Source organism: Felis catus, chromosome F2, assembly GCF_018350175.1.
Source record: "Felis catus isolate Fca126 chromosome F2, F.catus_Fca126_mat1.0, whole genome shotgun sequence".
NCBI lineage: Eukaryota > Metazoa > Chordata > Mammalia > Carnivora > Felidae > Felis > Felis catus.
The window spans coordinates 7,331,570-7,354,693 of NC_058385.1; the positions used below are offsets into that span (position 1 = coordinate 7,331,570).

Consider the following 23,124-nt stretch of genomic DNA (forward strand, 5'->3'; position numbering starts at 1 on the left):
AGTGATAGACTGCATTCTGTGAGGTGGAGTCTTTAGGAGCAGAGCCCTGGAGATGGGGCTGGGAGCCTGCAGGGAGCAGTCTGTGCTCAGGGGCTTGGAGGTTAGAAGGAGGGCTGGGGTGCGGTGGGATCAGGACAGTGCAGTGCCCTACTGCAGGGCCCAGAACACGTTTGGGAGATTGGTGTCCTCACAAGAGGAAGAGAAGCCATGGTCTCCAGGTATCCACAAGAGGAAACAGCAAGATGAGACGTAGAGCCGGCAATGTCTTCAAGACAAACAATGCAACAGTAGAGTGACAGTTCACATGTAAACTGGACGAGTGCGAGATAGCACCCCCCACGATTGAATCAGTGGTGTGGGGCATGCCAGCAGTGATCCCCGAGAATGAAATGAGAGAAAATGGAGAAAAGAAGGCAGGGGGAGAGGATCACGAACAGAAAGTAAACCAAGGTGTTTTGGAAAAAGAAACAAGAGAATAGGTAATAATGGCCATAAAAAATGATGGAACAAACTTTGTAGAGCTATGGAAAGATTATCCTATATAAATGAAAGAGCTCTTCAGATTATACACAAAACCAGTAGAAAGGGACCCCCATCAGACACACCTTAGCAGCTTTTTGGAATGCTAAGATAACCCTGTAGATGTCTGTCCAAAAAAATAGATGCTGCCAAACCATACAAAAAAAAATTTACATAAACATATGGACACCAATTTCAGTAGACTTCTACGTCTCAAATTATATTATTGGGGCACCTGGATGGCTCAGTCGGTTCAGCATCCGACCTCGGCTCAGGTCATGATCTCACGGTTCATGGATTCGAGCCTCGCGTCGGGCTCTGTGCTGACAACTCAGAGCCTGGAGTCTGTTTCAGATTCTGTCTGTCTGTCTGTCTGTCTCTCTTCCCCTCCCCCACTCACCCGCGGTCTCTCTCTCTTTCTGTCTCAAAAAATAAACATTAAAAAAATTTTAAAGAAATTCTATTATTTATGGATTTGATTCCATATTCTGCTTTACTGTATAACAGAGGCCAATTTAATACTTTCCCAAACTCTGCCTTCTGATTTGTAGAAAGGGGGTACAGATATTAACTTCCTATGTTGGTTGTGGGGATGAAAGTATCAGCAGAGGCAGCCTCGGTGGTGGATAAAATTTCAGACCCTAGGAAAGGTAGGGAGCATAACTTAATGTATTCAATTGGAAATGTTAGTACGAACTCATGACCTTAAAAAGATGCATATTTTCTGGTCTGTCTCCACGAATTGTCCCTACAGCAGCCACATTTCCACCACCTGAAGCTCTCAGATGTCCCACATCTGTGTTTTGTCTCTGTGTTTTGTCTCTAATGTGTTTTGTCTCTAAATGCACGCTACTAAAAAGAACCAGAATACCTGCCTACGAAATTGATTCCATGTCTTTGAGCCAAAACAAAAACAAAAACACCCCAGAATTGGTCTGGAGTATCCTTTTGTTGTCTGGAATCCCAACGATAACTTCAGAAATGTCAAGGGCAGTGCCGAAGGACAGAAGAACAAATTTAAAAGGGGCCTGCACTAGCTAAGCTGCAAGTGCCATCTTCATAATAGTGATAATAATCATAATAGTTAATTGAAAAAAGTGGAGACTGTGAACAGCTATGAATTAGTAATTATATTCAAAAGAGAAAAGTGGGTATAAAATGCACAAAATGTAGTTATAATACAAAGAAGGGTGTATATAATAGTGTATGTTTAATTATTTACCGATTTTAATAAATAAAGGAGTGTTAATAAATGGGATTCCTATAAAGCCCTGTGCCGTGTGAAATTTTAATAAATTCACTTCAATAAAAGATGTAAACAATCTGCAAAATGCAACAGAAAAAAAATTACCCAGAGAGTAGCATATTTGGTTGCAGGAATTATTTTTCAATATATCCACTGTGATTTTGGATAATGTTGATGTCATTCATAGCATCGTTTTTATTACCTGGAATATAAAAGAAAGAAATTGAAAAAAAAATGAATCATTCACAATTTAATTTAAATTATGAGTAAATTCAAACTCTCTTACATTTTGCAAATTGTTTATATCTTATATAGATGCAAATGTACTAAAATTAAAATTGCACATTTAATTTCTCTTATGGAAATATCGAATATATGAGTATTTTGTTACTTATTTTAATTATGTATCTATTTATAAGTACAAAAACGTATGTATTTCTGTCTGTGTGGGAAGGGAGGAAAAAATACAGAGAATTGTAATTCAAATAATCCAGGAAAAAGTAGATATTACGCTGAGCTGAAGAAGGTCTGCCTTCACCTGCTGACATCAGAATTAAAGCAGTAGGTCACTGTGTGCTCCAAAAATGGCAAATTAGCCAAATGCCTAGAGGAGAAATAAATGTGGACAAATTCTCTTATCTCCTAAGAGACGAGGCCTCTAGATGGTCTTGCTAATCGTAACAAAATGCTAGTAAGTACGTATTTGTTGACCTTTTTATTATTATATAATTAGAGTCACAGGAAGTTGCAAAGAAAGTTCACAGAGACCCCATGCACCCACTTTCCTTCCCGTGGATTCATCTTACACAGTTACAGTTCAATATCAAACCAAGATTTCAGCATTTGTACAATCCGTGTGTATAGTTACGTGTCGTTTTATCAGGCGTGTAGATTCACGTAACCACCACCACGGAATCATTTCATCCCCGCCAAAGGTCTCCCTTTACACTCCCAGCCCCACTGCCGCTCATGCACCATTCCTAACCAACACTGTTCTGTTTTCAATCTCTATTACCTTGTCATCTTGAGGACGTTATATAATTGGAATCATACCGCTACATTAGGCTTTTGTTTTTCATTTAGCACTGTGCGCCTTGAGATCCACCCAAGTTGTGGCCTGTATTGGTAGTTTTTTTTTCCTTTTTGTGGCTGAGTACTAGTCAATGTCAGCTACTCTGGCACTGGTGAAGGTGGAACCGGAATACAGAACTGACCACAATCTGTTTATATTTGTCCAAGATGTATCAAAAGTTATGAAAAAAATCCAGAAAAAAAAAATCTCTGGTGTGTTGGAATAAGTCAAAGATCCATGGTATGGGACAATGGTTTTAGCCTTAATCACACAACCCTTTTTGTAAAGATGACAGCATTTGTTTCCCAACAGAATTCATTGACTCTCAAAAATACAGATGGTATATAAGGTAAAAGCCATTTGTTTCCCATTCATTTGGGCAGCACTAACTGGATTGCATATCATTACTAAATTTTTAAAAAAGCAACAGTGGGGGCAGGGGGCGCCTGGGTGGTTCAGTCGGTTAAGTGTCCGACTTCGGCTCAGGTCATGATCTTGCACTTTGTGAGTTCAAGCCCCCCCCGTCGGACTCTGTGCTGACAGCTCAGAGTCTGGAGCCTGCTTAGGATTCTGTGTCTCCTTCTCTCTCTGTCCCTCCCCTGCTCATGCTCTGTTTCTGTCTGTCTCTTAAAAATAAATAAACATTAAAACAAATTAAAAACGTAAATAAGGGGTGCCTGGGTGGCACAGTCGGTTAAGCATCCGACTTCGGTGCAGGTCACGATCTCACTGTCCGTGAGTTCGAGCCCCGTGTCGGGCTCTGTGCTGACGGCTCAGAGCCTGGAGCCTGTTTCAGATTCTGTGTCTCCCTCTCTCTCTGCCCCTCCCCTGTTCACGCTCTGTCTCTCTCTGTCTCAAAAATAAATAAACGTTAAAAAAAAAACAAAAACGTAAATAAAAAGCAACAACTGGGAGGTACGATTAAGAACTTTTTTCTAGTTCCTGGGGCTTGGCTATTTACTAGGAGTATGTCATAGCAAATTATCATAGTTTTGCAAATTAACATCAATTTTTTTTCATCCAGCAGAATTTTGATAGCAAAAAGAATGAAAGAAACATGAAGATTTAAAAATATCAAAAATTAAATTATTTATTCAACAAATGTTATATTCATTTTTACATGCCAAAGGCTTATACATACTAAGGATACAGAAAGGAAAAGAGGGCTTAGGTCCTCACAAAGTTGAGTCCAGTGGAGAAGATAAAGTCAACAACCAAAAAATACCAAATACTGAAGTTTTCTCAAGAAATTAAGACTAGAGTGCATGATGTACTCACAATTAGCTTAGAGCTAGTAGCTTCCAGATCTTTAGAGACTCTGGGTAGCCAGTTGTATGAGAAGCTGTTTACCCTGAAAGATGAGGTCAGTGTCAGGGACTGGGTACTGGGAAAACCTGGTCACATCTGAGATAATGAGGTGCTTTAAATCTTTTAAGACTGGTGAGACCAGGGCTTTTGAACTTGACTTGTGACTGGCACCAACAATAAAAAAATAAGGCATTCTTCAATTCAGGCACTCTTGTCTGGTTTCAGAAGGAAGCCTAAACATTTTAGGACACAAGGTTCCCCCCTTTAAAAAAAAATCTATTATTTACTCATTGAGTCAGGAAACGTTTCTTTTGCAGCTCTTTCAAGGGGAATGACATTGGCATACAGAAAACGCCAGAGGGCAGTGCTTCTGGAAGAGTACTCGCCAATGATAGCCAATGAATAATTATGGGCCTATCAGGACTTCCTATCTCTTTGGGGGGGCGCACTGGGACTGATTAACATCTGGAATGTTTGCCTAAGACTGGCGGAGGAGAAAAGCATCTTAGTTTTTATTTTCCTGTTGTATAATGTAACAAGTTGTTTATGCTTTTGGTTTTTGTATGTTTATTTTTAGCGGCATGACTTACTTTCTCTTAAAAATTTACCCCGATAATGTTCAGTGTTTCTCACATATTAGAGCCCAGGTTTCCAGTTTACACTTCCACATTCCTGTCCGGAGCTTTTAAGCCATAATGTTCTTTTTGAAAGACAATAAATACGTAAAATGAGATATCTGTATAAATTGAGACAGGGGGTGGGGGAGAAATGCCCCCAGATGGGATTTCAGCGATCACACAGCTAATTTGTGTTCCAGTGTGCTTTTTCCAAACTATGGAAGTGTTCTTTTTTTTTCAACGTTTTTTTATTTATTTTTGGGACAGAGAGAGACAGAGCATGAACGGGGGAGGGGCAGAGAGAGAGGGAGACACAGAATCAGAAACAGGCTCCAGGCTCTGAGCCATCAGCCCAGAGCCCGACGTGGGGCTCGAACTCACGGACCGCGAGATTGTGACCTGGCTGAAGTCGGACGCTTAACCGATTGCGCCACCCAGGCGCCCCATGTTCTTAAACAGAGAATACAAACTTTGCAGGCCATGGAATTGTCTTCCAGAATAGAATTTTTGTAAAAAGAATTCCTTCGCCATTTATTGAAAAAAATACTGACGTTTGCATGAAGAGATTTAGCATCTCCGAGTTAGAAAAATCCAACTGGTCAGTAATTCCATATGCAAAAATGTCTGGATTAAGATCTACATCTAAAAGTAGATACCTGATGGTAGCTATATTTGTGGTGAGCACAGCATAACATATAGAGGAGTTGAATCACTATGTTGTACACCTGAAACAAATGTAACATTTTGTGTCAATTCTACTCAAAGAAAAAAATTTTTTTAATTTGCTACAAATTTTTTTCTGCAAACAAACAAAAAACCCAACACTAGATATCTGAAGAGGGAATATGTTTTTTCCATAAACTTTTTGTATGACTATTTCACAGATCCCCCAGTCATGTTGTTTTTCTAGAAAATACAGGTTATTCCTTCAAAGTTCTGTATCTGAACATTCTCTAATAGGCTATACAACTTTTAGCGTACAAAAGCCTTCATCTTTGGAAAGGGAGGATATGCATTGTATTGTGCAATTTGCAAAAGGAATGTATTTTATTCAAGTTCATTTCTTGGCTTTGAGAATCTTTTCTATTTTTTGCGTGACTATTTCCATTTTCATTGACAAATGAAAATGGCCTGTTTTTTTGTGATAATCCTCAAATTCTTTCTTGAGTACCCCTCAAATTACTACCTAATTTTCCCAACTATTTCAATCATGGGAGCTCCAAGAAAAGGGGTGGTCTGAACACAAGGTACAGTACAAGTCCTGGTTATTCTTTAGAGACCTCTCCACACCTCTCAATTCTCTTCTCTGTCCTGAGACCTACATGGGCTGGCGGTCTATGAATTACAATGTGTTTTCACAAGATTATCTAATTTGGTCCTTACAAAAGCCCTCTTTTTACAAAGAGAAACTTGAGACTCGGGGATATGAAATGACTGACATGAGAGCCCTCAGCCTCGGGCCTGGTTTTCCGATGACAAGCTCTGTGCATTTCCTCTCATGCTCTGCTTCTGAGAACTAGCCCCCTGATCTATTAGGCCTACCCCGTGGTCAGGGATCCCATGCCTGCCAGCCCTGGGGATTCCGCTGGCTGCTGAGGACCTGATGGGGGGAGAGGGCTGACCTTACTCCATTTATCTCCTTCTCCCATCTGCCCGGCTCAGTGCTGGAAGGTCAAAGGCACGGAAAAAGAATGCCTGCAGGTTTGAAGCATATGGACTTTAGTGGCCTTCTCCCTGCTGTATTTTTCACCTACTTCCTTCCATCCCCCTTTAGTTAAGAATAATAACAATTACCAAGATCACCACTCTTTGTTAAGGACCTAGTGTGTGTTTATTTGACAAGTTTTCGCTAATTAATGCGTCCTTTATCTTCGAAGTCTCTCACTAAAGTGATTCTTAATTACTCCATTTTGTAAATGAGGGAACTGAAGTTGAGAGAGAAGATGGAACTTCCTCAAGATCCCAGTGCCAGGAGGTCTCGGTACTTGGGTTTGCGGGGCGTCCCTCTGTGTGCTTAGGTGTGGTGCTCTGTCCTCCAGCCCAAGTAGCTGCTCCTGGGCCGTTTCCTGGCAATGGCATCTGCATTTGCTAAGTACCTATGCATACCCGGAAGGGTACTAGACTCTGTTCAAAGGGAGGGAATAAAACCTAGAATTGTAAAATTTCAGGAACAATAATCTCAGATGCAAGCAGTATGTTCACTCTCCTTGGTTTCGCTTATACCATTTTCTGTCTTCTCTCCTTCATAGACACGCTGCTTATTCCTCAAGGTCCAGGTTCCTTGCTACCTGCCCCACCTGTACTAACCCATCTCATACTTTTCTTGCTTTATTTCTCACTTTGAACCTATTGGATTAGGGGTTCACAGGAATGCGAGAGCTGTTTTTTTCCCTGTTTATATGCTTACTTAGAGCAGTGTGTGTTTGTAATACAGATTTGTTAAATGTTTAAAATGGTTTAATTTACTTAGTCTAGTTTAAAATATTCTTGGGAGTAGTATGTATGATAAACAGAATAATATTTTTAAAATGTGGGTATACAAAGTGCTTTATTTTCTTACTTAAACTCGATATAGACTTAATCCATTTTCAAGTACCCAAATCAGACATTTCAGATAACATTTTTTTAGATCTTCATGTTCTGGTTATGTAGTTGTTTATTGATATCCTTATGATTTTCAATATGTGACATTACAGCAATGGGAGTGGGCTATATTTCTTCTGCCTTTCTCTTTCTGACCCTGTATCTAGCAATCCATATGCCTTTTTGGTCCTCAGGTTGAAAAAATTTTTATTTTAATCTGTGACCACATACGACTTTAAGCATAATTCCCTTTCTGGAGAATAACTGAGCCATGATGGGGTCCATCTGTATGATGAAAAGCCATCCTACATTATAGAATAACTTTGTGTGTGTTTTCAAGTGTGGAAGTTAAATGGAGAAAACTAAAAACAGTTACGTGCAAGAATAATTTCTTGGCATATTGCATTTGAACTTTACTAAAGTTGAGGTGACCCAGGTTGACTACGTTAAGCCAGAACAAAGAGTTCCAAATCCGTTTGGCTAACATGTTAGAAGTAATTTGGGAACAGTCTATAGCACTAGCCAGACTGTGGTACAGTCATTCAGTTCTGATTGTATTGGCTAACCCATGCACACATCGTGTGTGAATAATGATTTAGTTTCTAGACGACGCCACCATTTGGTTTTTGTTTACAATGACCTATTTTTACCATCAGGGAAAGACATAGGCTTTATTCATTTCAATTTTATATGTGATGCCCAAATACTAATTTTAATTTCCTACTGTGAATGCTGGACCCTGTCTTTAGATTAATCTTGTCTTTACATTAGGTAAATTTAGGAATTTTCTAATTAGCACACAACTCTGATTGATAAAACAATGGCTGCTAATACTTACTGAGTGCTAGTGTAGACTTTATAAGGTTTGTACTATTATAGTGTTCAGATGGGGACGCGGAAGCTTAGAAAAGTGGACATACTTGCTGCCATTTACACAACCAGCAAGGGCAGGGGAACTTTCAACTCCAGATTTCACTTCAAATACCAGGGTTTTAGCCACCACACAAATTTGCCTTTGAGCAGATTTTGAGATGTGCCCTCTATTTTCTCTCCTTCTTTCCACCATCTGCAACTGTAACTCTGTAGGAGGCTAGTTATCTATACTGAGCACCAATATTAGGATTTTCTACATGAGAGTATTTTTACAACCACTTTGTTCCAGAAATAATAGGAGGTGCCCAATTATTTAGCTCAACTCTGTTGAACTCTTGTGCATCCTGACCAAAAGGAATTTTGGCTGCAGGACAGAATTTATTCACAACAATTATCACCCATACAGTAACCCGAAATTATATTACCAGTAAAAAATATTTTAGTAGAAAAAAAATGTGGTAGGTCTGCATAAACTCTGGAGGAGTAACTTCCTGTGGCCATGTGAATGTTTATGGTAATACTAATACCAAAGGGGAGAAAAGAAGTTAGGTGGAGGGAGACAGAATACCAGAAGCAAATGAAATTGTTTCTAATTACAGTGTTTCATGGTATGTAACTTAAGTACCTTAAAATAGGGAGATGAGCCTGATGAATCTAGGTGGGCCTAATCTAAATCGCATGAGCCCCTAAAAGCAAATATCTTTCTCCTGCTGGTAGTGGACAGAAAGCCAGGGATGCCAAGCATGACGAGGGGTCAGAGTGTCCTTTGTTGGCTTGGAGATGAAAGGTTACATGTCAAGGAAGAGGAACCTCGGTTCTAAATCCACAGGGAACTGGATTCTGCCACCAACCTGGATGAGCTTAGAAGCAGAATCCTCCTCTGAATCTCCAGAGAAGAGCCTAGTTCAGCCTATACGTTGGGTTCATCTCATGAGGCCCTGAGCAGAGAACACAGTTGAGCCACACGGTGCCTGGGTTTCTGACCCGTAGGAGTGAGAGGCAATGAAGGTCATTGTTTGCAATAGAAAACTGATGTGGTAGAATAATCGATCAATTTTTTTTCATATGAAAAGAAAAATATTGTTCCTTCTGAACAGTGGATGATACTTGATGATAGTTACCATGTCGGGTAATTAGTTGTTTGGTGAGGTGCAGAGGAATATAAGGCGGAATTACTTGTTAATTACGTTACCTACACTGTTGGCTACGTTGTCGTCTCTCCAGTACCACTGTTTCAGGGCTACGTGGTGAGCCCTAGTGTAAATCCAGAAGCATATATATATGGTTTCTTTCCTCAGGATCCCTCCCTAATGGGAATATCCAATCTCTTGTAGACACCAGAGAAATAGATTCTCTTCTTCAGGCCTAACTACCGAGTAAGTCTTGTATATCAGTGATCACAAGAAAACATTTATTTTGCAAGGTAATAACAATGAGTTGTTAAAAGAAAAAAAAGATGTCGTGAAGGCTAACTGGATTTAATCTGTTGCTTTCTCCATGGTCAATGGGCTCACGCTTTGCCATACGTAACAGCATTTCACAGTGTTACAAGTAAATAGTTCTAAGGAAAATGAGTAAGGAGTATGTGTGGGGAAAATAGTGAGTTCAAAACCGAATATGGATTTTTGATTTGAAAAATCGAATCAGAAACGTGGGGACTTTCATTTCCCCTTTTTTTCCTTTGTGTTGCAGATTGATCTTAAAGATATTGGTGAAATCTATAAAATACGCATTGGACATGACAACAGTGGACAGGATCCCGGGTGGTGTCTGGAAGAAATTAGCCTTGAAAATATAGACACGTGTGAGGTGTTTTGTCTCACTGTTGACTCCTGGATTGCCGAGAATGAAAATAATGGAGGTCCGTGGAAAGAGATACCCACTGTAAGAACCAATAAGGCACCTTTGCCAGGTATATAATTTCCTTTCCTTCGCGATACATATTAAAAATTAAAACTGTTGAGATGATTTAGAACAGAGATGGGCAACCTTTATCTGGAAAGGGCCAGACACTAAATATATTATGCTGCCTGGGCCATAAAGTCTCTCCAAACTGCCCAGCCTTGCCAGGGTTGTGAGGCAGCTGCTGTAGATAATATGTAAACTAATGGTGTGGCTGCACGCCAAGAGAACTTTATTTGTGGACACTGAAATTGGAATTCCATGTAAGTTTCGTTTGTCAAGAAATACTATTCTGCTTTCAATTTTTTTTAACCATTAAGAAAAGTAAAAAAAGAAAAGCATTCTCAGCTCCTGTATAAAAACAGGTGCTGGCAGATTTGGTCCGTAGGCCATAGTTTGCCTACTCGTGATTTAGAATATTAGGCTTTAAGATTAACGCTTGTGTGGCCATTCAGAGGTGAAAATGTATATGCAAGGATGTATGTGTGTCATCAGTTCATCTTTCTGTAAACTGTTTTGCTAGCCACTTTAGTGTGGCTTTCTTCTTGGCTATACTATGTGAGCAAACATAAGCAGTCATGGATTTAGGAGCACCTGAGTTCCCTTACTCAGTTTTGTTTTGTTTTGCCTAAAAGTGAACTGACACATTGCTTTAATTGTCTTTCCATCCATTCCCTGCATCTCTCTGACAGCCATCTTATTTTTTGCCTCCACTGCTGTAGTGAAAATGTTCTCTCTCAATGGATACTCATGGCCATTGTGTTCCAAGTTCAGTGACTCGTGTGTGTGTGTGTGTGTGTGTGTGTGTGTGTGTGTGTGTATGTGTGTGTGTTCTTGGTGTCCTAGATCTCTCCACTGTATTTGACACTGTTGATTTCATATTTAAAGAGGCGGAGATTTCTTGAGGCTCTGGAACCAGGCACACTTGAGTTAGTCTTGGTTTGGTGATGTGTTTAGCTGTGTCACCCTGGGCAATATACTTAACTTCTCTTAGCCGGAACGACTTCATCTATGAAAGGAGACAAAAATAGTACCTATGTCATGGGATTATTTGGGGTACATGAGATAATGCACTTAGTTTTCAGGGTAATGTGCTTATAGCGCTTTGTTCCTGGCACATAGTAATCATTCAATAACCACTAGCTATTACCATCATTGTTCTTAAACACCTCTCCAACCCTGACCTCTGTCACATGAAGCCAACCTAGGGCTTCACTGTTTTCTCTATTTTTTTTTCTGTTCCTATCACTGGTTCCATTTGGTCCTTTTTCCTTGAACATATGGATTTAAATGCTTGATTCCTCCCTGCCCTTTTGAGGCTCTCTCTAACTTTTGTTATTAACTCTACAGAGAGGTGTAATTCTTCTTCATCTTCAGCCCCGTCCTCTCCCTTGCCTTGAGCCCCAGTGTTCCAGTAGATGATTCGCCACCTCATCATCTCTAATACCCATCCGTGGTCTGTTTAGCCGTTCCACACAAGTAAAGGTAAACAGATGTATGCAAACAGGTAGAAAGTGCCAAACGTGTGCCACGAGTACCGAGATCCGGAGGATATAAACGTGATTCAGGAAGCGCTCCCATTCCCCAGAAGTTGCTCAGTTTTGTGGTTTCAGTTCTTATTTTAGCTCTGATGACGCCCCTCTTTCTGCCTTCTCATCAGTTTCTTCTCTTCAACTCCCCTCAGGAGTCCTCACTCCATAGCTCACTGATGCTTTGAACCCACCACACCCCCTAAGAGAAGTCACCATCCCTGCCCCTCCACTTTAGCCTGCAAGGAGAGTCTGCTCTTTCTATACCAAGTTCATATTGATTAGCCTTATCTCCCAGCAGGGGCTCCATTTTATATTCTCGATCCCTGTTAGGTTGATGTTTGGCACAGGACACAGAAGCCTTATGCCACAGAAATACTTGTAGGTTAATTCAGATGTAGCAAAATAAAAGACTTAGGATAATGCCAGCTTAATGAAAGGAGAAGTATTTAATACTAATCCTTTATATTTGTATATAGTTTGACTGTTTGCAAAGGCATTTGCTCATAGAAGATCTCATTTAATACATGAATCTCCAGATTCTGACAGTTTTAGTTGTCCTACAGTCATGTGGGGTGGCACTAGTGTCCAGGGGTGTCTAAAAGACTGAAATGGAAAAGATAAAAGGGTCTTAAGAAATTATAGGTCAATACCCCTGATGAACATAGATGCAGAAACGCTTAACAATGTGTTAGCAAACTGAATTCAGTAACACTTTAGAAGGATCATACACCATGATCAAGTGGTGCTTATTTCATGGGTGCAAGGATGGCTCAACATCCGCAAATCAGTTAATACGATATACCACGTTACCAAAATGAAAGATAAAAATCATATGATCATCTCAATAGATGCAGGGAAAATATTGGACAAAATTCAACACCCATTTATGATAAAAATTCTCAAAAAAGGGGGTTCAGAGGGAAGGTGCTTCAACATAATAAAGGCCATCTGAGACAAGCGCACTGCTAACATCATGCTCAGTGGTGAAAAGCTGGAAGATCAGGAACAAGACAAGGGTGCCCACACTCGCCATTTTTATTTAACATAGTACTGGAAGTCCTAGCCAGAGCAGTTAGGCAAGAAAAAGAAATAAAAGGCATCCAAATTGGAAAGGAAGAAGTAAAACTGTCATTGTTTGCAGCTGACATATATCTAGAAAGCCCTAAAGATTCTATCAAAAGACTGTCAGAACTAATAAATGAATTAGGTAAAGTTGCAGGATACAAAGTCAATACACAAAACTCTGCTGCATTTTTTGATACTAACCACAAACTATGAGGAAGAGAAATTAGGAAAGCGATCCCACTTACAATTGCATCAAAAAGAACGAAATACATAGGAATAAATTTAACCAAGGAGGTGAAAGACCTGTATATTGAAAACTACAACACATTAATGAAATAAATTGAAGAAGACACAAATAAATTGAAAGATATTCCAGTGCCAAAGCAATCTTGAGAAAGAAGAACAAATCTGGAGGTGTTACACTCCCTGATTTCAAACTACATCATAAAGCAATCAAACGAGTATGGCATTGGCATAAAAGCAGACCCATCTGTCAATGAAACAGAATAGAGAGCCCAGAAATAAACCCACATATATATGGTCAATTAATTTATGACAAAGGAGCCAAGAATATACAGTAGGGAAAGGACAATCTCTTTAATAAATATGTTGGGGGAAAGACTGGACAGTCACATTCGGAAGAATGAAACTGGACCACTATCTAACACCGTGCATGAATTTTAACTCAAAACAGATTCAAGGCTTGAACATAGAAGTTAAAACCATAAAACTCCTAGAAGAAAATGTAGGAAGTAAGCTCCTTAGCATAGGTCTTCATGATTTTTTTTTTAATCTGACACTGAAAGCAAAAACTAACAAAAACCGACGTAAATCAGTGGAACTACATCAAACTAAAAAGCTTCTGCACGGCGAAGGAAACCAGCAACAAAATGAAAAAGCAACATCCTGAATGGGAGAAAGTATTTGGAAGTAATGGAAGAACCATATATTTGTTGAAGGGCTAACAATCTAAAATAGATAAAGAACTCATATAATTTAATAAGAAAAAACCCAAATAGTCCAATTAAAAAATGGGCAAATCTAAGTACGTACTTTTCCAGAGAAGTGATGTACTGGACAGATAGTAGCTACACTTGTGACCACAACGTAATGTACAAACTTGTCAAATCACTAGGTACTGTGCACCTGAAGCTAAGGTAACATTTTGTGTCAACTATACTCAAAAAAAAAAAAAAAGGAACATTCAGATAACCAACAAATACCCGAAAAGATTTCAAGTCGCAATCATCAGGGAAATGCAAACAAAACCCAATGAGATATCACCTCACGTCTGTTGAGTGGCTATTATCAAAAAGACAAGAAATAACAAGTCCTGGTGAGGATGTGGAGAAAAGGGAGCCTTGTGCACCATTGGTGGTGGTGTAGATTGGCATAGCCACTGTGGAAAATAGTATGGAGTTTCCTCAAAAGATTAAAAATAGAACCATCGTTTGATCCGGCAATTTCACTTCTGGGGATTTATCCAAAGCAAATGAAAATGCTAATTTGAAAAAAAAAAAACCATAAGGACCTCAAAGTTTATTGCAGCATTATTTACAATAGCCAAAACATGGAAAGAACCTAAGTAACCACCGATGGATGAATGGATAAAGTATATACTATATGTCTGTACTGATATCATACCAAATAATTTTTATATTATAATTATGAAAATATAATTATGTATACAAACATTGTATACTATTTATATATTAGAGTAATAGTATAGGAATGGTAATTTACTATAGTAGTATAGTATAGTAATAGTATAGTAATTTGTATAGTACTGTATAGTGTAATTGTATACAATTTGTATATTATATATTATATAATATATTAGTAATTGTCTAATTTGTCATTGTATATAGTAGTATAGTATACGAATTATATTATATCTATGGTATATAATTATATGTACCATGTATCATACCAGGGTATAATATATATAATTTTGGTATATATAACATAATTACACTTATATAATGGTATAACTATTTGGTATAACATATATGATTTTGGTATTTATGTATTTAATATACATATTTACATATATAATGAAACATGATTCAACCATTAAAAAAATAAAATCTTGATTTGTGACATGGATGAACCTCGAGGGCATTTTGGCAAGTGAAGTAAGTCAGACAGAGAAAGGCAAATACTCTATGATCTCTTTTATATGTGAAATCTAAAAACAAAAACCAAACAAAAAAACCCCTAAGCTCATAGACGGAGAACATATTGGTGGTTGCAAGAGGTGGGGATAGGGGAGGGAGAAATGGGGAACTCTTTTTGTTAGTTTAAATAAATTGAACAAGAAATATGAAGAAAAAAGACTCATCATGTTCTGTCACATGAATCATTTCTAACTGATGTAGGAATGTTAGAAATACAAAGTATCTATGAGGAAAAATTAGAGCTGATGTCTTGCAGTTGGGGAACAAAAAATTTAGAATCCTACAGCCCCCCTGTACTTTTCACCCTGTTGCTAACAGCTATCAAGAACCCATTCTGCTTTTTGAAAATGATGTATAGAAGGACTTTGAAATCCATGGTCCCAATAAGAAACACAGGAAATCTATTGGCCTACTATATTAGCTATTTCTCAATTTATGGTGTTTTAAAGAGCTGCATTTAAAAAAATGAACTTTATTTAAACTCTATTAGACACCTATTTTGTATTTCTTCCAATCGCTTCCTATTTGACAAATGCACAATTTGTTACTTGTAAAAAAATAAAAAAGTAGAAAGCAGTTGTATGGGTTTTTAAAAAACCCAAGATACAAAAGAAACTCCATTGTGCTTTAAATGAACTATTGATTTTGGGTTCATTTAACTTTAGCAGCAGTGAAGACTCAGCATGTCTCCCAGCATCATTCTGTTCATCCCTTTCCCAAACTCTCTAATGAAACTTTATCCATTAGCATTTCCCGTTTAAGGGGGTAATTTCTTAGCCGAAGCACACCAACCACGTCTACAGCATTTTCTCCGACAAAACAATATAACATAATACATAATACCTAGAGCTGATCCAATCCAGTCCTTTTTCTCCAGTTCTGACAAACCCATCCGGCTGCCCCTTTCCCAGATTATTTGCTCATTTAGGGGAAAATCATTCAAATAAGAAAGTGAAAAAACAGTGACACCTTAATGTTCAGGTTTAACTAGAGATCAAAACCTACTGGTGAGCAAGCCGCAGTCCAGGCATGCTGAGTATTGCTTTTGGAAAGTCATTCTTGGTGCCAAGAGGTTCATTTACTATTCTTGTGACATCAAGGAAAGCCACAGCAGAATCAAACCACTGAATTGATGCTTCTCTGGTTTGGGTTTGAAAGGAGGACTACGGAGGGGTTGACCTTCAATATTTTGGGATTGTCTGTTCATCTGTCAGAATATTCCGAAGCTGGCCCAGGGAAGAGCACAAAGAATGATCGCAGAGGAACTTCTTTTTAAAATGAAGCTATTAATACTTAGGTTTGCCAGGCTGGATAGAGTCCTAGGGACACTTGAGGGTTATATATTTTTTTAATTTAGTAGCACAAGAAGAGTGCTTTTCCGTGCAGTTGGCACTTACACTCTGAGCCAATTAATTTTGTGACTTTGCCTCTTCTTTTCAAAAGATTACTGGAATGTTTTCAAAAGAAAAGGGTTTTTTTTTTTTTTTGAGACTATTAGTCTATAAATCACTATTCTTTGGGGGCTGAGCTGGATTGCTGCTGGGATCAGAGCAGTCTCCTCCTGGGGACCAGCGGAGCCTGTTCACACGCATGACTTCCACACCTTCCTCCCATTTGCTCACCATCTGCCATGTTTGTGGGGAAAGGGACCAAGGGCTGTTCATCGCCATTGCTTGGTTGTTCTTAACCATCTTTATAAATGGCCTGGTCGGCATGCCCCGGGCTTGAAAAGAATGCTGACTCGGCTCACAGCCTGTTCACAGGATCTGGCTCCGGGTTTTCTTCAGGAGAGACCCATGATAATAGGAGGAGAGATTTGGGGCCACCACTGTGGCTGAAGAAATATGTGACACTAGGTTTTGGTAAGCCAGCAGGAGGTGTGTTTAGTGGTTTACTTCCAATCAAGAAACAATTATCTGAGAATGTATGAAAGTACCATCATAATAGAAATGTGTTTCCTTTAAAATATTTGTATTTACCAGACTTTCAGTAGTGAGAAAGTAAGTGTCTTTCTGAACACGTGCAACCTACAGCAAGTTTTGGATGCTAACAGCTGAGCTAAGTTTGGAAAAACAAGCAAGCTTTCTTTAATGCTTTAGCGTTTTCCACCAGACCCGTGCTCGAGGGGAAAACGTGGCCTTTCACTGATGAGACATCTGACGTGCAGAGATGCAAAGTCTGGCTTCCAAACCTTGGCCTCAATCACAGGCTTGGTGAACTGGGGCAAGTTACACAAGTTTTCTCAGCCTCGGTTAGTCTGTCTGTGAAATGGAACGAATATTATTAGCGTAATCGCCATATATTCCCCATCCAAGGCTCTACTCGTGCATGAGAACAATCAGTATCAATTGGGACCATTCCAGCCAAAGGAGACATGTGATCACCCATGGGGTTTCCATCAGGAGGGTATGAATCTGGTGTTTGTGACATCGGAGGCACTCAGCACGCTCTAAATTAATCTCTTTGTTCTCTCCCCTCAACTTGTCTTTCCCTCTGCCTCCTTCATACCATTCAGCTGGCATCATGATGATGGGGGGTCAAACACAAAGAACAATTTGGGGTTAGGACAGGCCGTTCTTCTCAACCCCACAGTCAGAGTGGCCTTCTTAAAATATCAATCGGATTAGGTCACTCTTTTGCCTATGACACTCCACGGTTTGCCTACTTGCTAAGAGTAAAGCCAGAGTTGCCACGATGCCTACAAAGCCTGCTTACCCTCCCCCCAACTCCGGCATCAGCGTTCCTTGATGGGGCCAGGCAAGCCGTCTCCTGAGCCCTTAGGACTCTGCCGTTCTGTCCTGTCTGCCGGCCTGTGCCTTCCCCAGGCCTCTACGTGGCCAGCTCCTACACCTCTGGTCAGGTTTCCGGTCCAAGGAACCTTCTCAGTGAGGCCTTCCTGGAAACCTTCTATAAAATATGAAGGAATCCCACTTCTTTCCCACCTGGGCACTTCTCTCTACAGCTCAAAGGTATTTCTTTTTCAGCAATAAGATAAATATTTTCGATCAAGAGGCACATGAGGATTCAGTGCTGAACCGCCGACGTACGTGGTCAATGCAGACTGACGTGTCTGCACATGTTTAACACTGAATCTCATTTACCATCTGTTTCTGAGATCGGATTTCTTTGGGCAGTTTGTATCAACATGATCACACCATGATGAGTGCTGAGAAAGCTTAATTCTGGGTGGCCTGAGAGAAAGCACTAAAACAGTCCATTAATTAAATCAAATTAAAGCTTCAGCCGGGGGTTGGGGGGGGGTTGTCTTGGGGAGGGTCAGCTGTGCTGCCTGGAGATCTCTGCAGGTACCAGAGCCAGTGCTCATAGCCCTGAGGTGGTACAGGCAGCCTTCATTGCTCATCAACACTGCAGGTGCCTCGTGCAGAGAGGAGCTGCCTCCCACGGGGCAGACTGCAGAAGGCCTTGGAAGGGCAAAGCCATTCAGCATTACCTGGGAACATTTGAGCATGATGACTAACAACATGGCACCAGGAAGTGCCCCCAAACATAGATAATTACGTTTCATTTTTTCTGATTGGGAAAGTCTTCAGGGAAAAAAAAACAACAACTTACATTCACTAAAAATATTGCACTTTGACAGGGATGGGGTTACAAATGCAGAATTCATGGCCTTCCAAGCATTTTCCTTAGACTCTGTGATTGTTTATGACACCCAAGATTGGTGGACCCGAGATGTTTTGAGAGTTTGTATCCCAGAATGGAGAAAAGGGTACTGAGAGGTCATGGCCCCAGGGTCATTTGTTAGCTGGGGAGAGTCGGGAGACCAGTTGGTCCAGAGACCATTTGGCACAACTATCTCTAGATTGGAGAGCTAAATATTTGGAAAGGCCTGGGTATACCATCTTCCAGCTAGGAACCTACTTAAGACTTAGGGTCCCATGCATTTCACTGAAATATTCATGTGTTTATTCCCAACCCAAGGCATAGAATCTGTGTGTGTGTGTGTATGTGTGTGTGTGTGTGTGTGCGTGTCCATCTACCACATTTGTACAGAGACATGTCTCTCTAGGGTAGGTCCCCAAAGCCACCACCCAATGAAAATTTGAAGAAAGTACCCTGGGAGGAGAATGGAAGTCTGGAACATTAGGGATACAGCTGGAAGAATGATATTTTTATGTACCTCTCTTGTTTGGTAAATGGGGAATTTGGGGGCCTCATATTGAGCCCTCCAGGATGGTTTGCATCAAAAGAGAATAACACCACTGTGCCGTACTGCACAAGGAAGATGAGGCGGCATTTCAAATGAGCTCAACTAGGAGATGTTTTTAGCACAAGTCCGGCAGGGAGGGCTTGACCATGCCAATTCCCTGACCCCCTTCCCTTCTTCAGTCACTTCCTGGGACTGCTGGAGCTCCCTGGACATTCTAGGATCAAAGTCTAGACGGCCAAATTCTCTCATCCACTCCTACACATACAGATCTAGGAGAAAAAGCCAAATGGCCAGAAATGGGTGGACCCTGAAATAAACTGGGGATTGAAAGTAAAGTTGAGAGCAAACAGAGCCTGGGAAGGTAGCCTGGGTTTAAGGCACAGTTCTGGGTGTGGAGCAGCCACAGCCCATTCTAGATGGCTCAGACTTGAGCAGTTCTTTGGCCAAGCAGGGGAGATCAGTACACAGCACTTTTTGATGGATGGATGGATGAACAGGCATTCCTTTATGCAGTACTGTTCAGTAAATATTCACATGTACCAGGAGCTAGGGGTTCAGAACAGAAAAACACGTGAGCCCTGCACTCACAACATGTGAGATTGAAGAGAGGAGACCGAGATGCCCAGTACACAGGTAGTGCATTCCTGGGGACGGGGGTATGTTCAGTGCGAGGGCAGACCATGGCTCGGACTACGGACTGTGGGATAAGGCAGCAGCCTCTTTCCATATTTACTTCTGGGGCTGACTTTATTTGGTCAGTGTTACTTCTTTGGTTCAATCTTGACATCCTAGGTTGGGTTACTGGTGGTCCTTTCTTCCTGAACCATGCACTGGGCCTCCATGACCCTATGAATGTATAGACACAATGTAAGTCTGATGGTGAAGGACCATCAATCCTGAAAATAAACTTCTGCTGCCTAAATATTTAAAACACTCCATTCCAGTAGCTGTGTGAAAAGGCTGCCTCATCACCACATACCTGATACCTTGGGTAATCAAGAAATGGGCCACCAAGGGAATGAAAAACTTCTTGGCATGATAAAATATTAAGAGGCAATCCTTCAAATGGAATCGAGATGCAAATTACAGAACTGTGCTAAATATATTTTACAAACAGTTAATTGGCTTCAATTCCTTCACATGTTCATTCAAAATTCAGGCAGGTGTGTGTATGAGATGATCTTTCTAGAGAGCATCTAGGTTATTCCCCATGCATTGTTTTTATCATCATGTCATGGATTTGAATCTTCACAATCAAAACTCTGAGGGTTGCAAAAATACAACTTTTTTCATGCTCCATAGCTTATTAAAATCATACCTTTCCTTTTGGAGTGATAAAAATATTCTCTATCTTGATGGTGGTGGTAGTTACAGGACTTACAAATATTTCTCAACACTCATCAAACTATATAGCTTAAAAGAGTCAATTTTGCTACATGTAAATCATATCTCCACAAACCTGACTTTAAGATAATCCAAGCCCCTATTTCCACGGATGATCGAAATCTTAATCGTTTTAACTCAAAAGAAGCTCGGTCACTTCCAATATAAAGCTTGGTTTATTTTGGTCAGAAATTGGTCAGTTCAGAATTCTCATTCTGCTCCCATCCCTACTTCATGTGGATACCTTAGTTCCTGGATGTCACGCTCAGATGTGAAGAGGGCCCTCGGGGTGGCCACACCTGAGGCATCTCATTTTACTTGGTCCTTAGGTATCACCTCCTCCCTCTTAACTTCTGCTGAAGGAACACACGCCCTACCACGCCTTCGCTTTCCCTCTCCTAAACTTCCTGTGAAAAATCACATCGGAGGGATGTTTTTTAGCCCCCTCTCCAGCCATGTGACATTTTTAATATCTCTTTGTGGCTGAGGAATAGGGGTGCCTGGATGGCTCAGTCGGTTAAGCGTCTGATTCTTGATTTTGGCCCAAGTCACGCTCTCATGGTTCATGTGATGGAGCCCCACATTGGGCACTGCGTGGACAGTGTGGAGCCTGCTTGGGACTCTCTCTCTCCTTCGCTGTCTGCCCACCCCCTCCTCCAGCTTGTGCTCACTCTCAAAAATCAATAAATATTAATAGTTAAAAAAAGAAATTATATATATACCATGAAGAACAATTATATATATCCCATGAAGAATATATATATATTCTATTATTATTATATATATTCTTCTTATTATGTATATATAAATTCTTCTTATATAAATAAATTCTTATTATATATATAAATATATAAATATTTATAAATATATAAATATAAATAATATCTATAAATATATATAGAAATTTATAAATATAAATATATATTTATATAATATATATTAATATAATATATATATTCTTCATGGAATATATATAAACATAGAGAGAGATAGATGTTTAACTCTATGCTGACTGAAGTGAGTAGAGGCTAAAGAATCCATGATTTCTTTCTTTTAATGTTTATTTATTTATTTATTATTTATTTATTTATTTATTTTCAAGAGAGAGAGCAAGCATGAGGGGGGAAGAAGCAGAGAGAGAGAGGCTGAGAGAGAGAATCCCAAGCAGGCTCCCTGCTGTCACCGAGGAGCCCAATGTGGGGTTCAATGCCATGAACCATGAGATCATGACTGGAGCTGAAACCAAGAATTGGATGCTTAACCGACTGAACCACCCAGGCGTGCCAAGATTTCTTGAAAGAGAATCTTAAGGTTACTGTTGATGGAGATGTTAATGCTTGGGGTTGGGGCTGACACATCATCATTAACAAACGTCTCGCACAGACTGGCCTAAAATGATGTTTGATGGGGGGAAAAAAGCCCTCAACCTACAGGTGAAAATTTGAGGGTTTTTTGTGTCACCGATGAGATGATGTGAAGTCTTACGACGTGGGCCACAAGTTTATAAGCCCAGAGAGTGCTGAGGTGTGACAGGGATGTGTGTCCCATGCATTCCTTGAAAGATGGGGGAGTGTTCGAAATGACAATAAGCATAGGTAAATATAAGGAGGAGAGGGATGAAAGTGATGACAGTGACAACACAAGTGAAACAAAGCCTCCCTCCCCTCAAAACGGTGGAAGGGTGTAGTGTAGCTATGAAATGACCCAGATGACAGCTGTGCCAGACAGACCAGCAAGCTCTTCGGTACTCACGGCAGACTTTTGTCAGAGTGCGTAAGGCTCCCAAGCAGCTGAAGCTCCTAATTGTCAGAAAGAAACATTGAGCATCAACTGTAGTAAAAAGAACATTAAGAAAATTGGGGCAGAAATGCCCAGTATTTATGGACAACCTAAACCAACAAGTTAACTCTTCTGGTGCGTTCAGCCAAATCATGGTGATAGGTATACTAATAATTACTTAAAACCTGGTGCTTTAAGAACGGTTAATTGCAGCCAGAATGATTGATTAGCAATACTTGGCCTTGAACATGTTCAAGTAAAACGATCTCTTCCATTCCATGTACTCTCCGTAGCTAGAAACCCAGCCTTGTGTTTTTCAAGTATTTGAGGTAATTATAAAGTTTCTTCTAACTCACATTTTCAGCGTACTGTTTCACTCCCTCAGGATTTCACCTCCCTGTGCGGGGTGTCCCTCTCTTAGAATAGAGATAATTTGTTAGCCTTCTACATTTTTACAACAATGCATGCCTTTTAGCTAGAACATATGGCCCTGCCTTTAAATCAACAACACTGAGACTGGACTTTCATGCCCAAGGATAGAGACCGAACAAAGGATTCTCTGAGAGCTTCACTTGCTAAGAATTGTTTAAGACACACGATAGTTTAGGGGTGCCTGGGTGGCGCAGTCGGTTAAGCATCCGACTTCAGCCAGGTCACGATCTTGCGGTCCATGAGTTCGAGCCCCGCGTCAGGCTCTGGGCTGATGGCTCAGAGCCTGGAGCCTGTTTCCGATTCTGTGTCTCCCTCTCTCTCTGCCCCTCCCCCATTCATGCTCTGTCTCTCTCTGTCCCAAAAATAAATAAACGTTAAAAAAAAAAGTTTAAAAAAAAAGACACACGATAGTTTAACGTGTGTCTATGCAACATGTTTACTAAGCATTCCTTAAATTCTCCCTTT

General features: G+C 40.1%; 1 protein-coding gene across 1 annotated transcript in view; it reads left to right on the plus strand.

Moving 5' to 3' along the window:
• RP1 (RP1 axonemal microtubule associated) overlaps window positions 1-10,291 on the plus strand; it is a 261,683-nt gene extending 251,392 nt beyond the window's left edge. Inside the window, 1 exon segment of the mRNA XM_045049704.1 lies at window positions 9,911-10,291. Within this exon segment, the coding sequence (XP_044905639.1) occupies window positions 9,911-10,138 (228 nt within the window). The 3' untranslated portion in view covers window positions 10,139-10,291.
• Window positions 10,292-23,124: the final 12,833 nt, after the last annotated feature.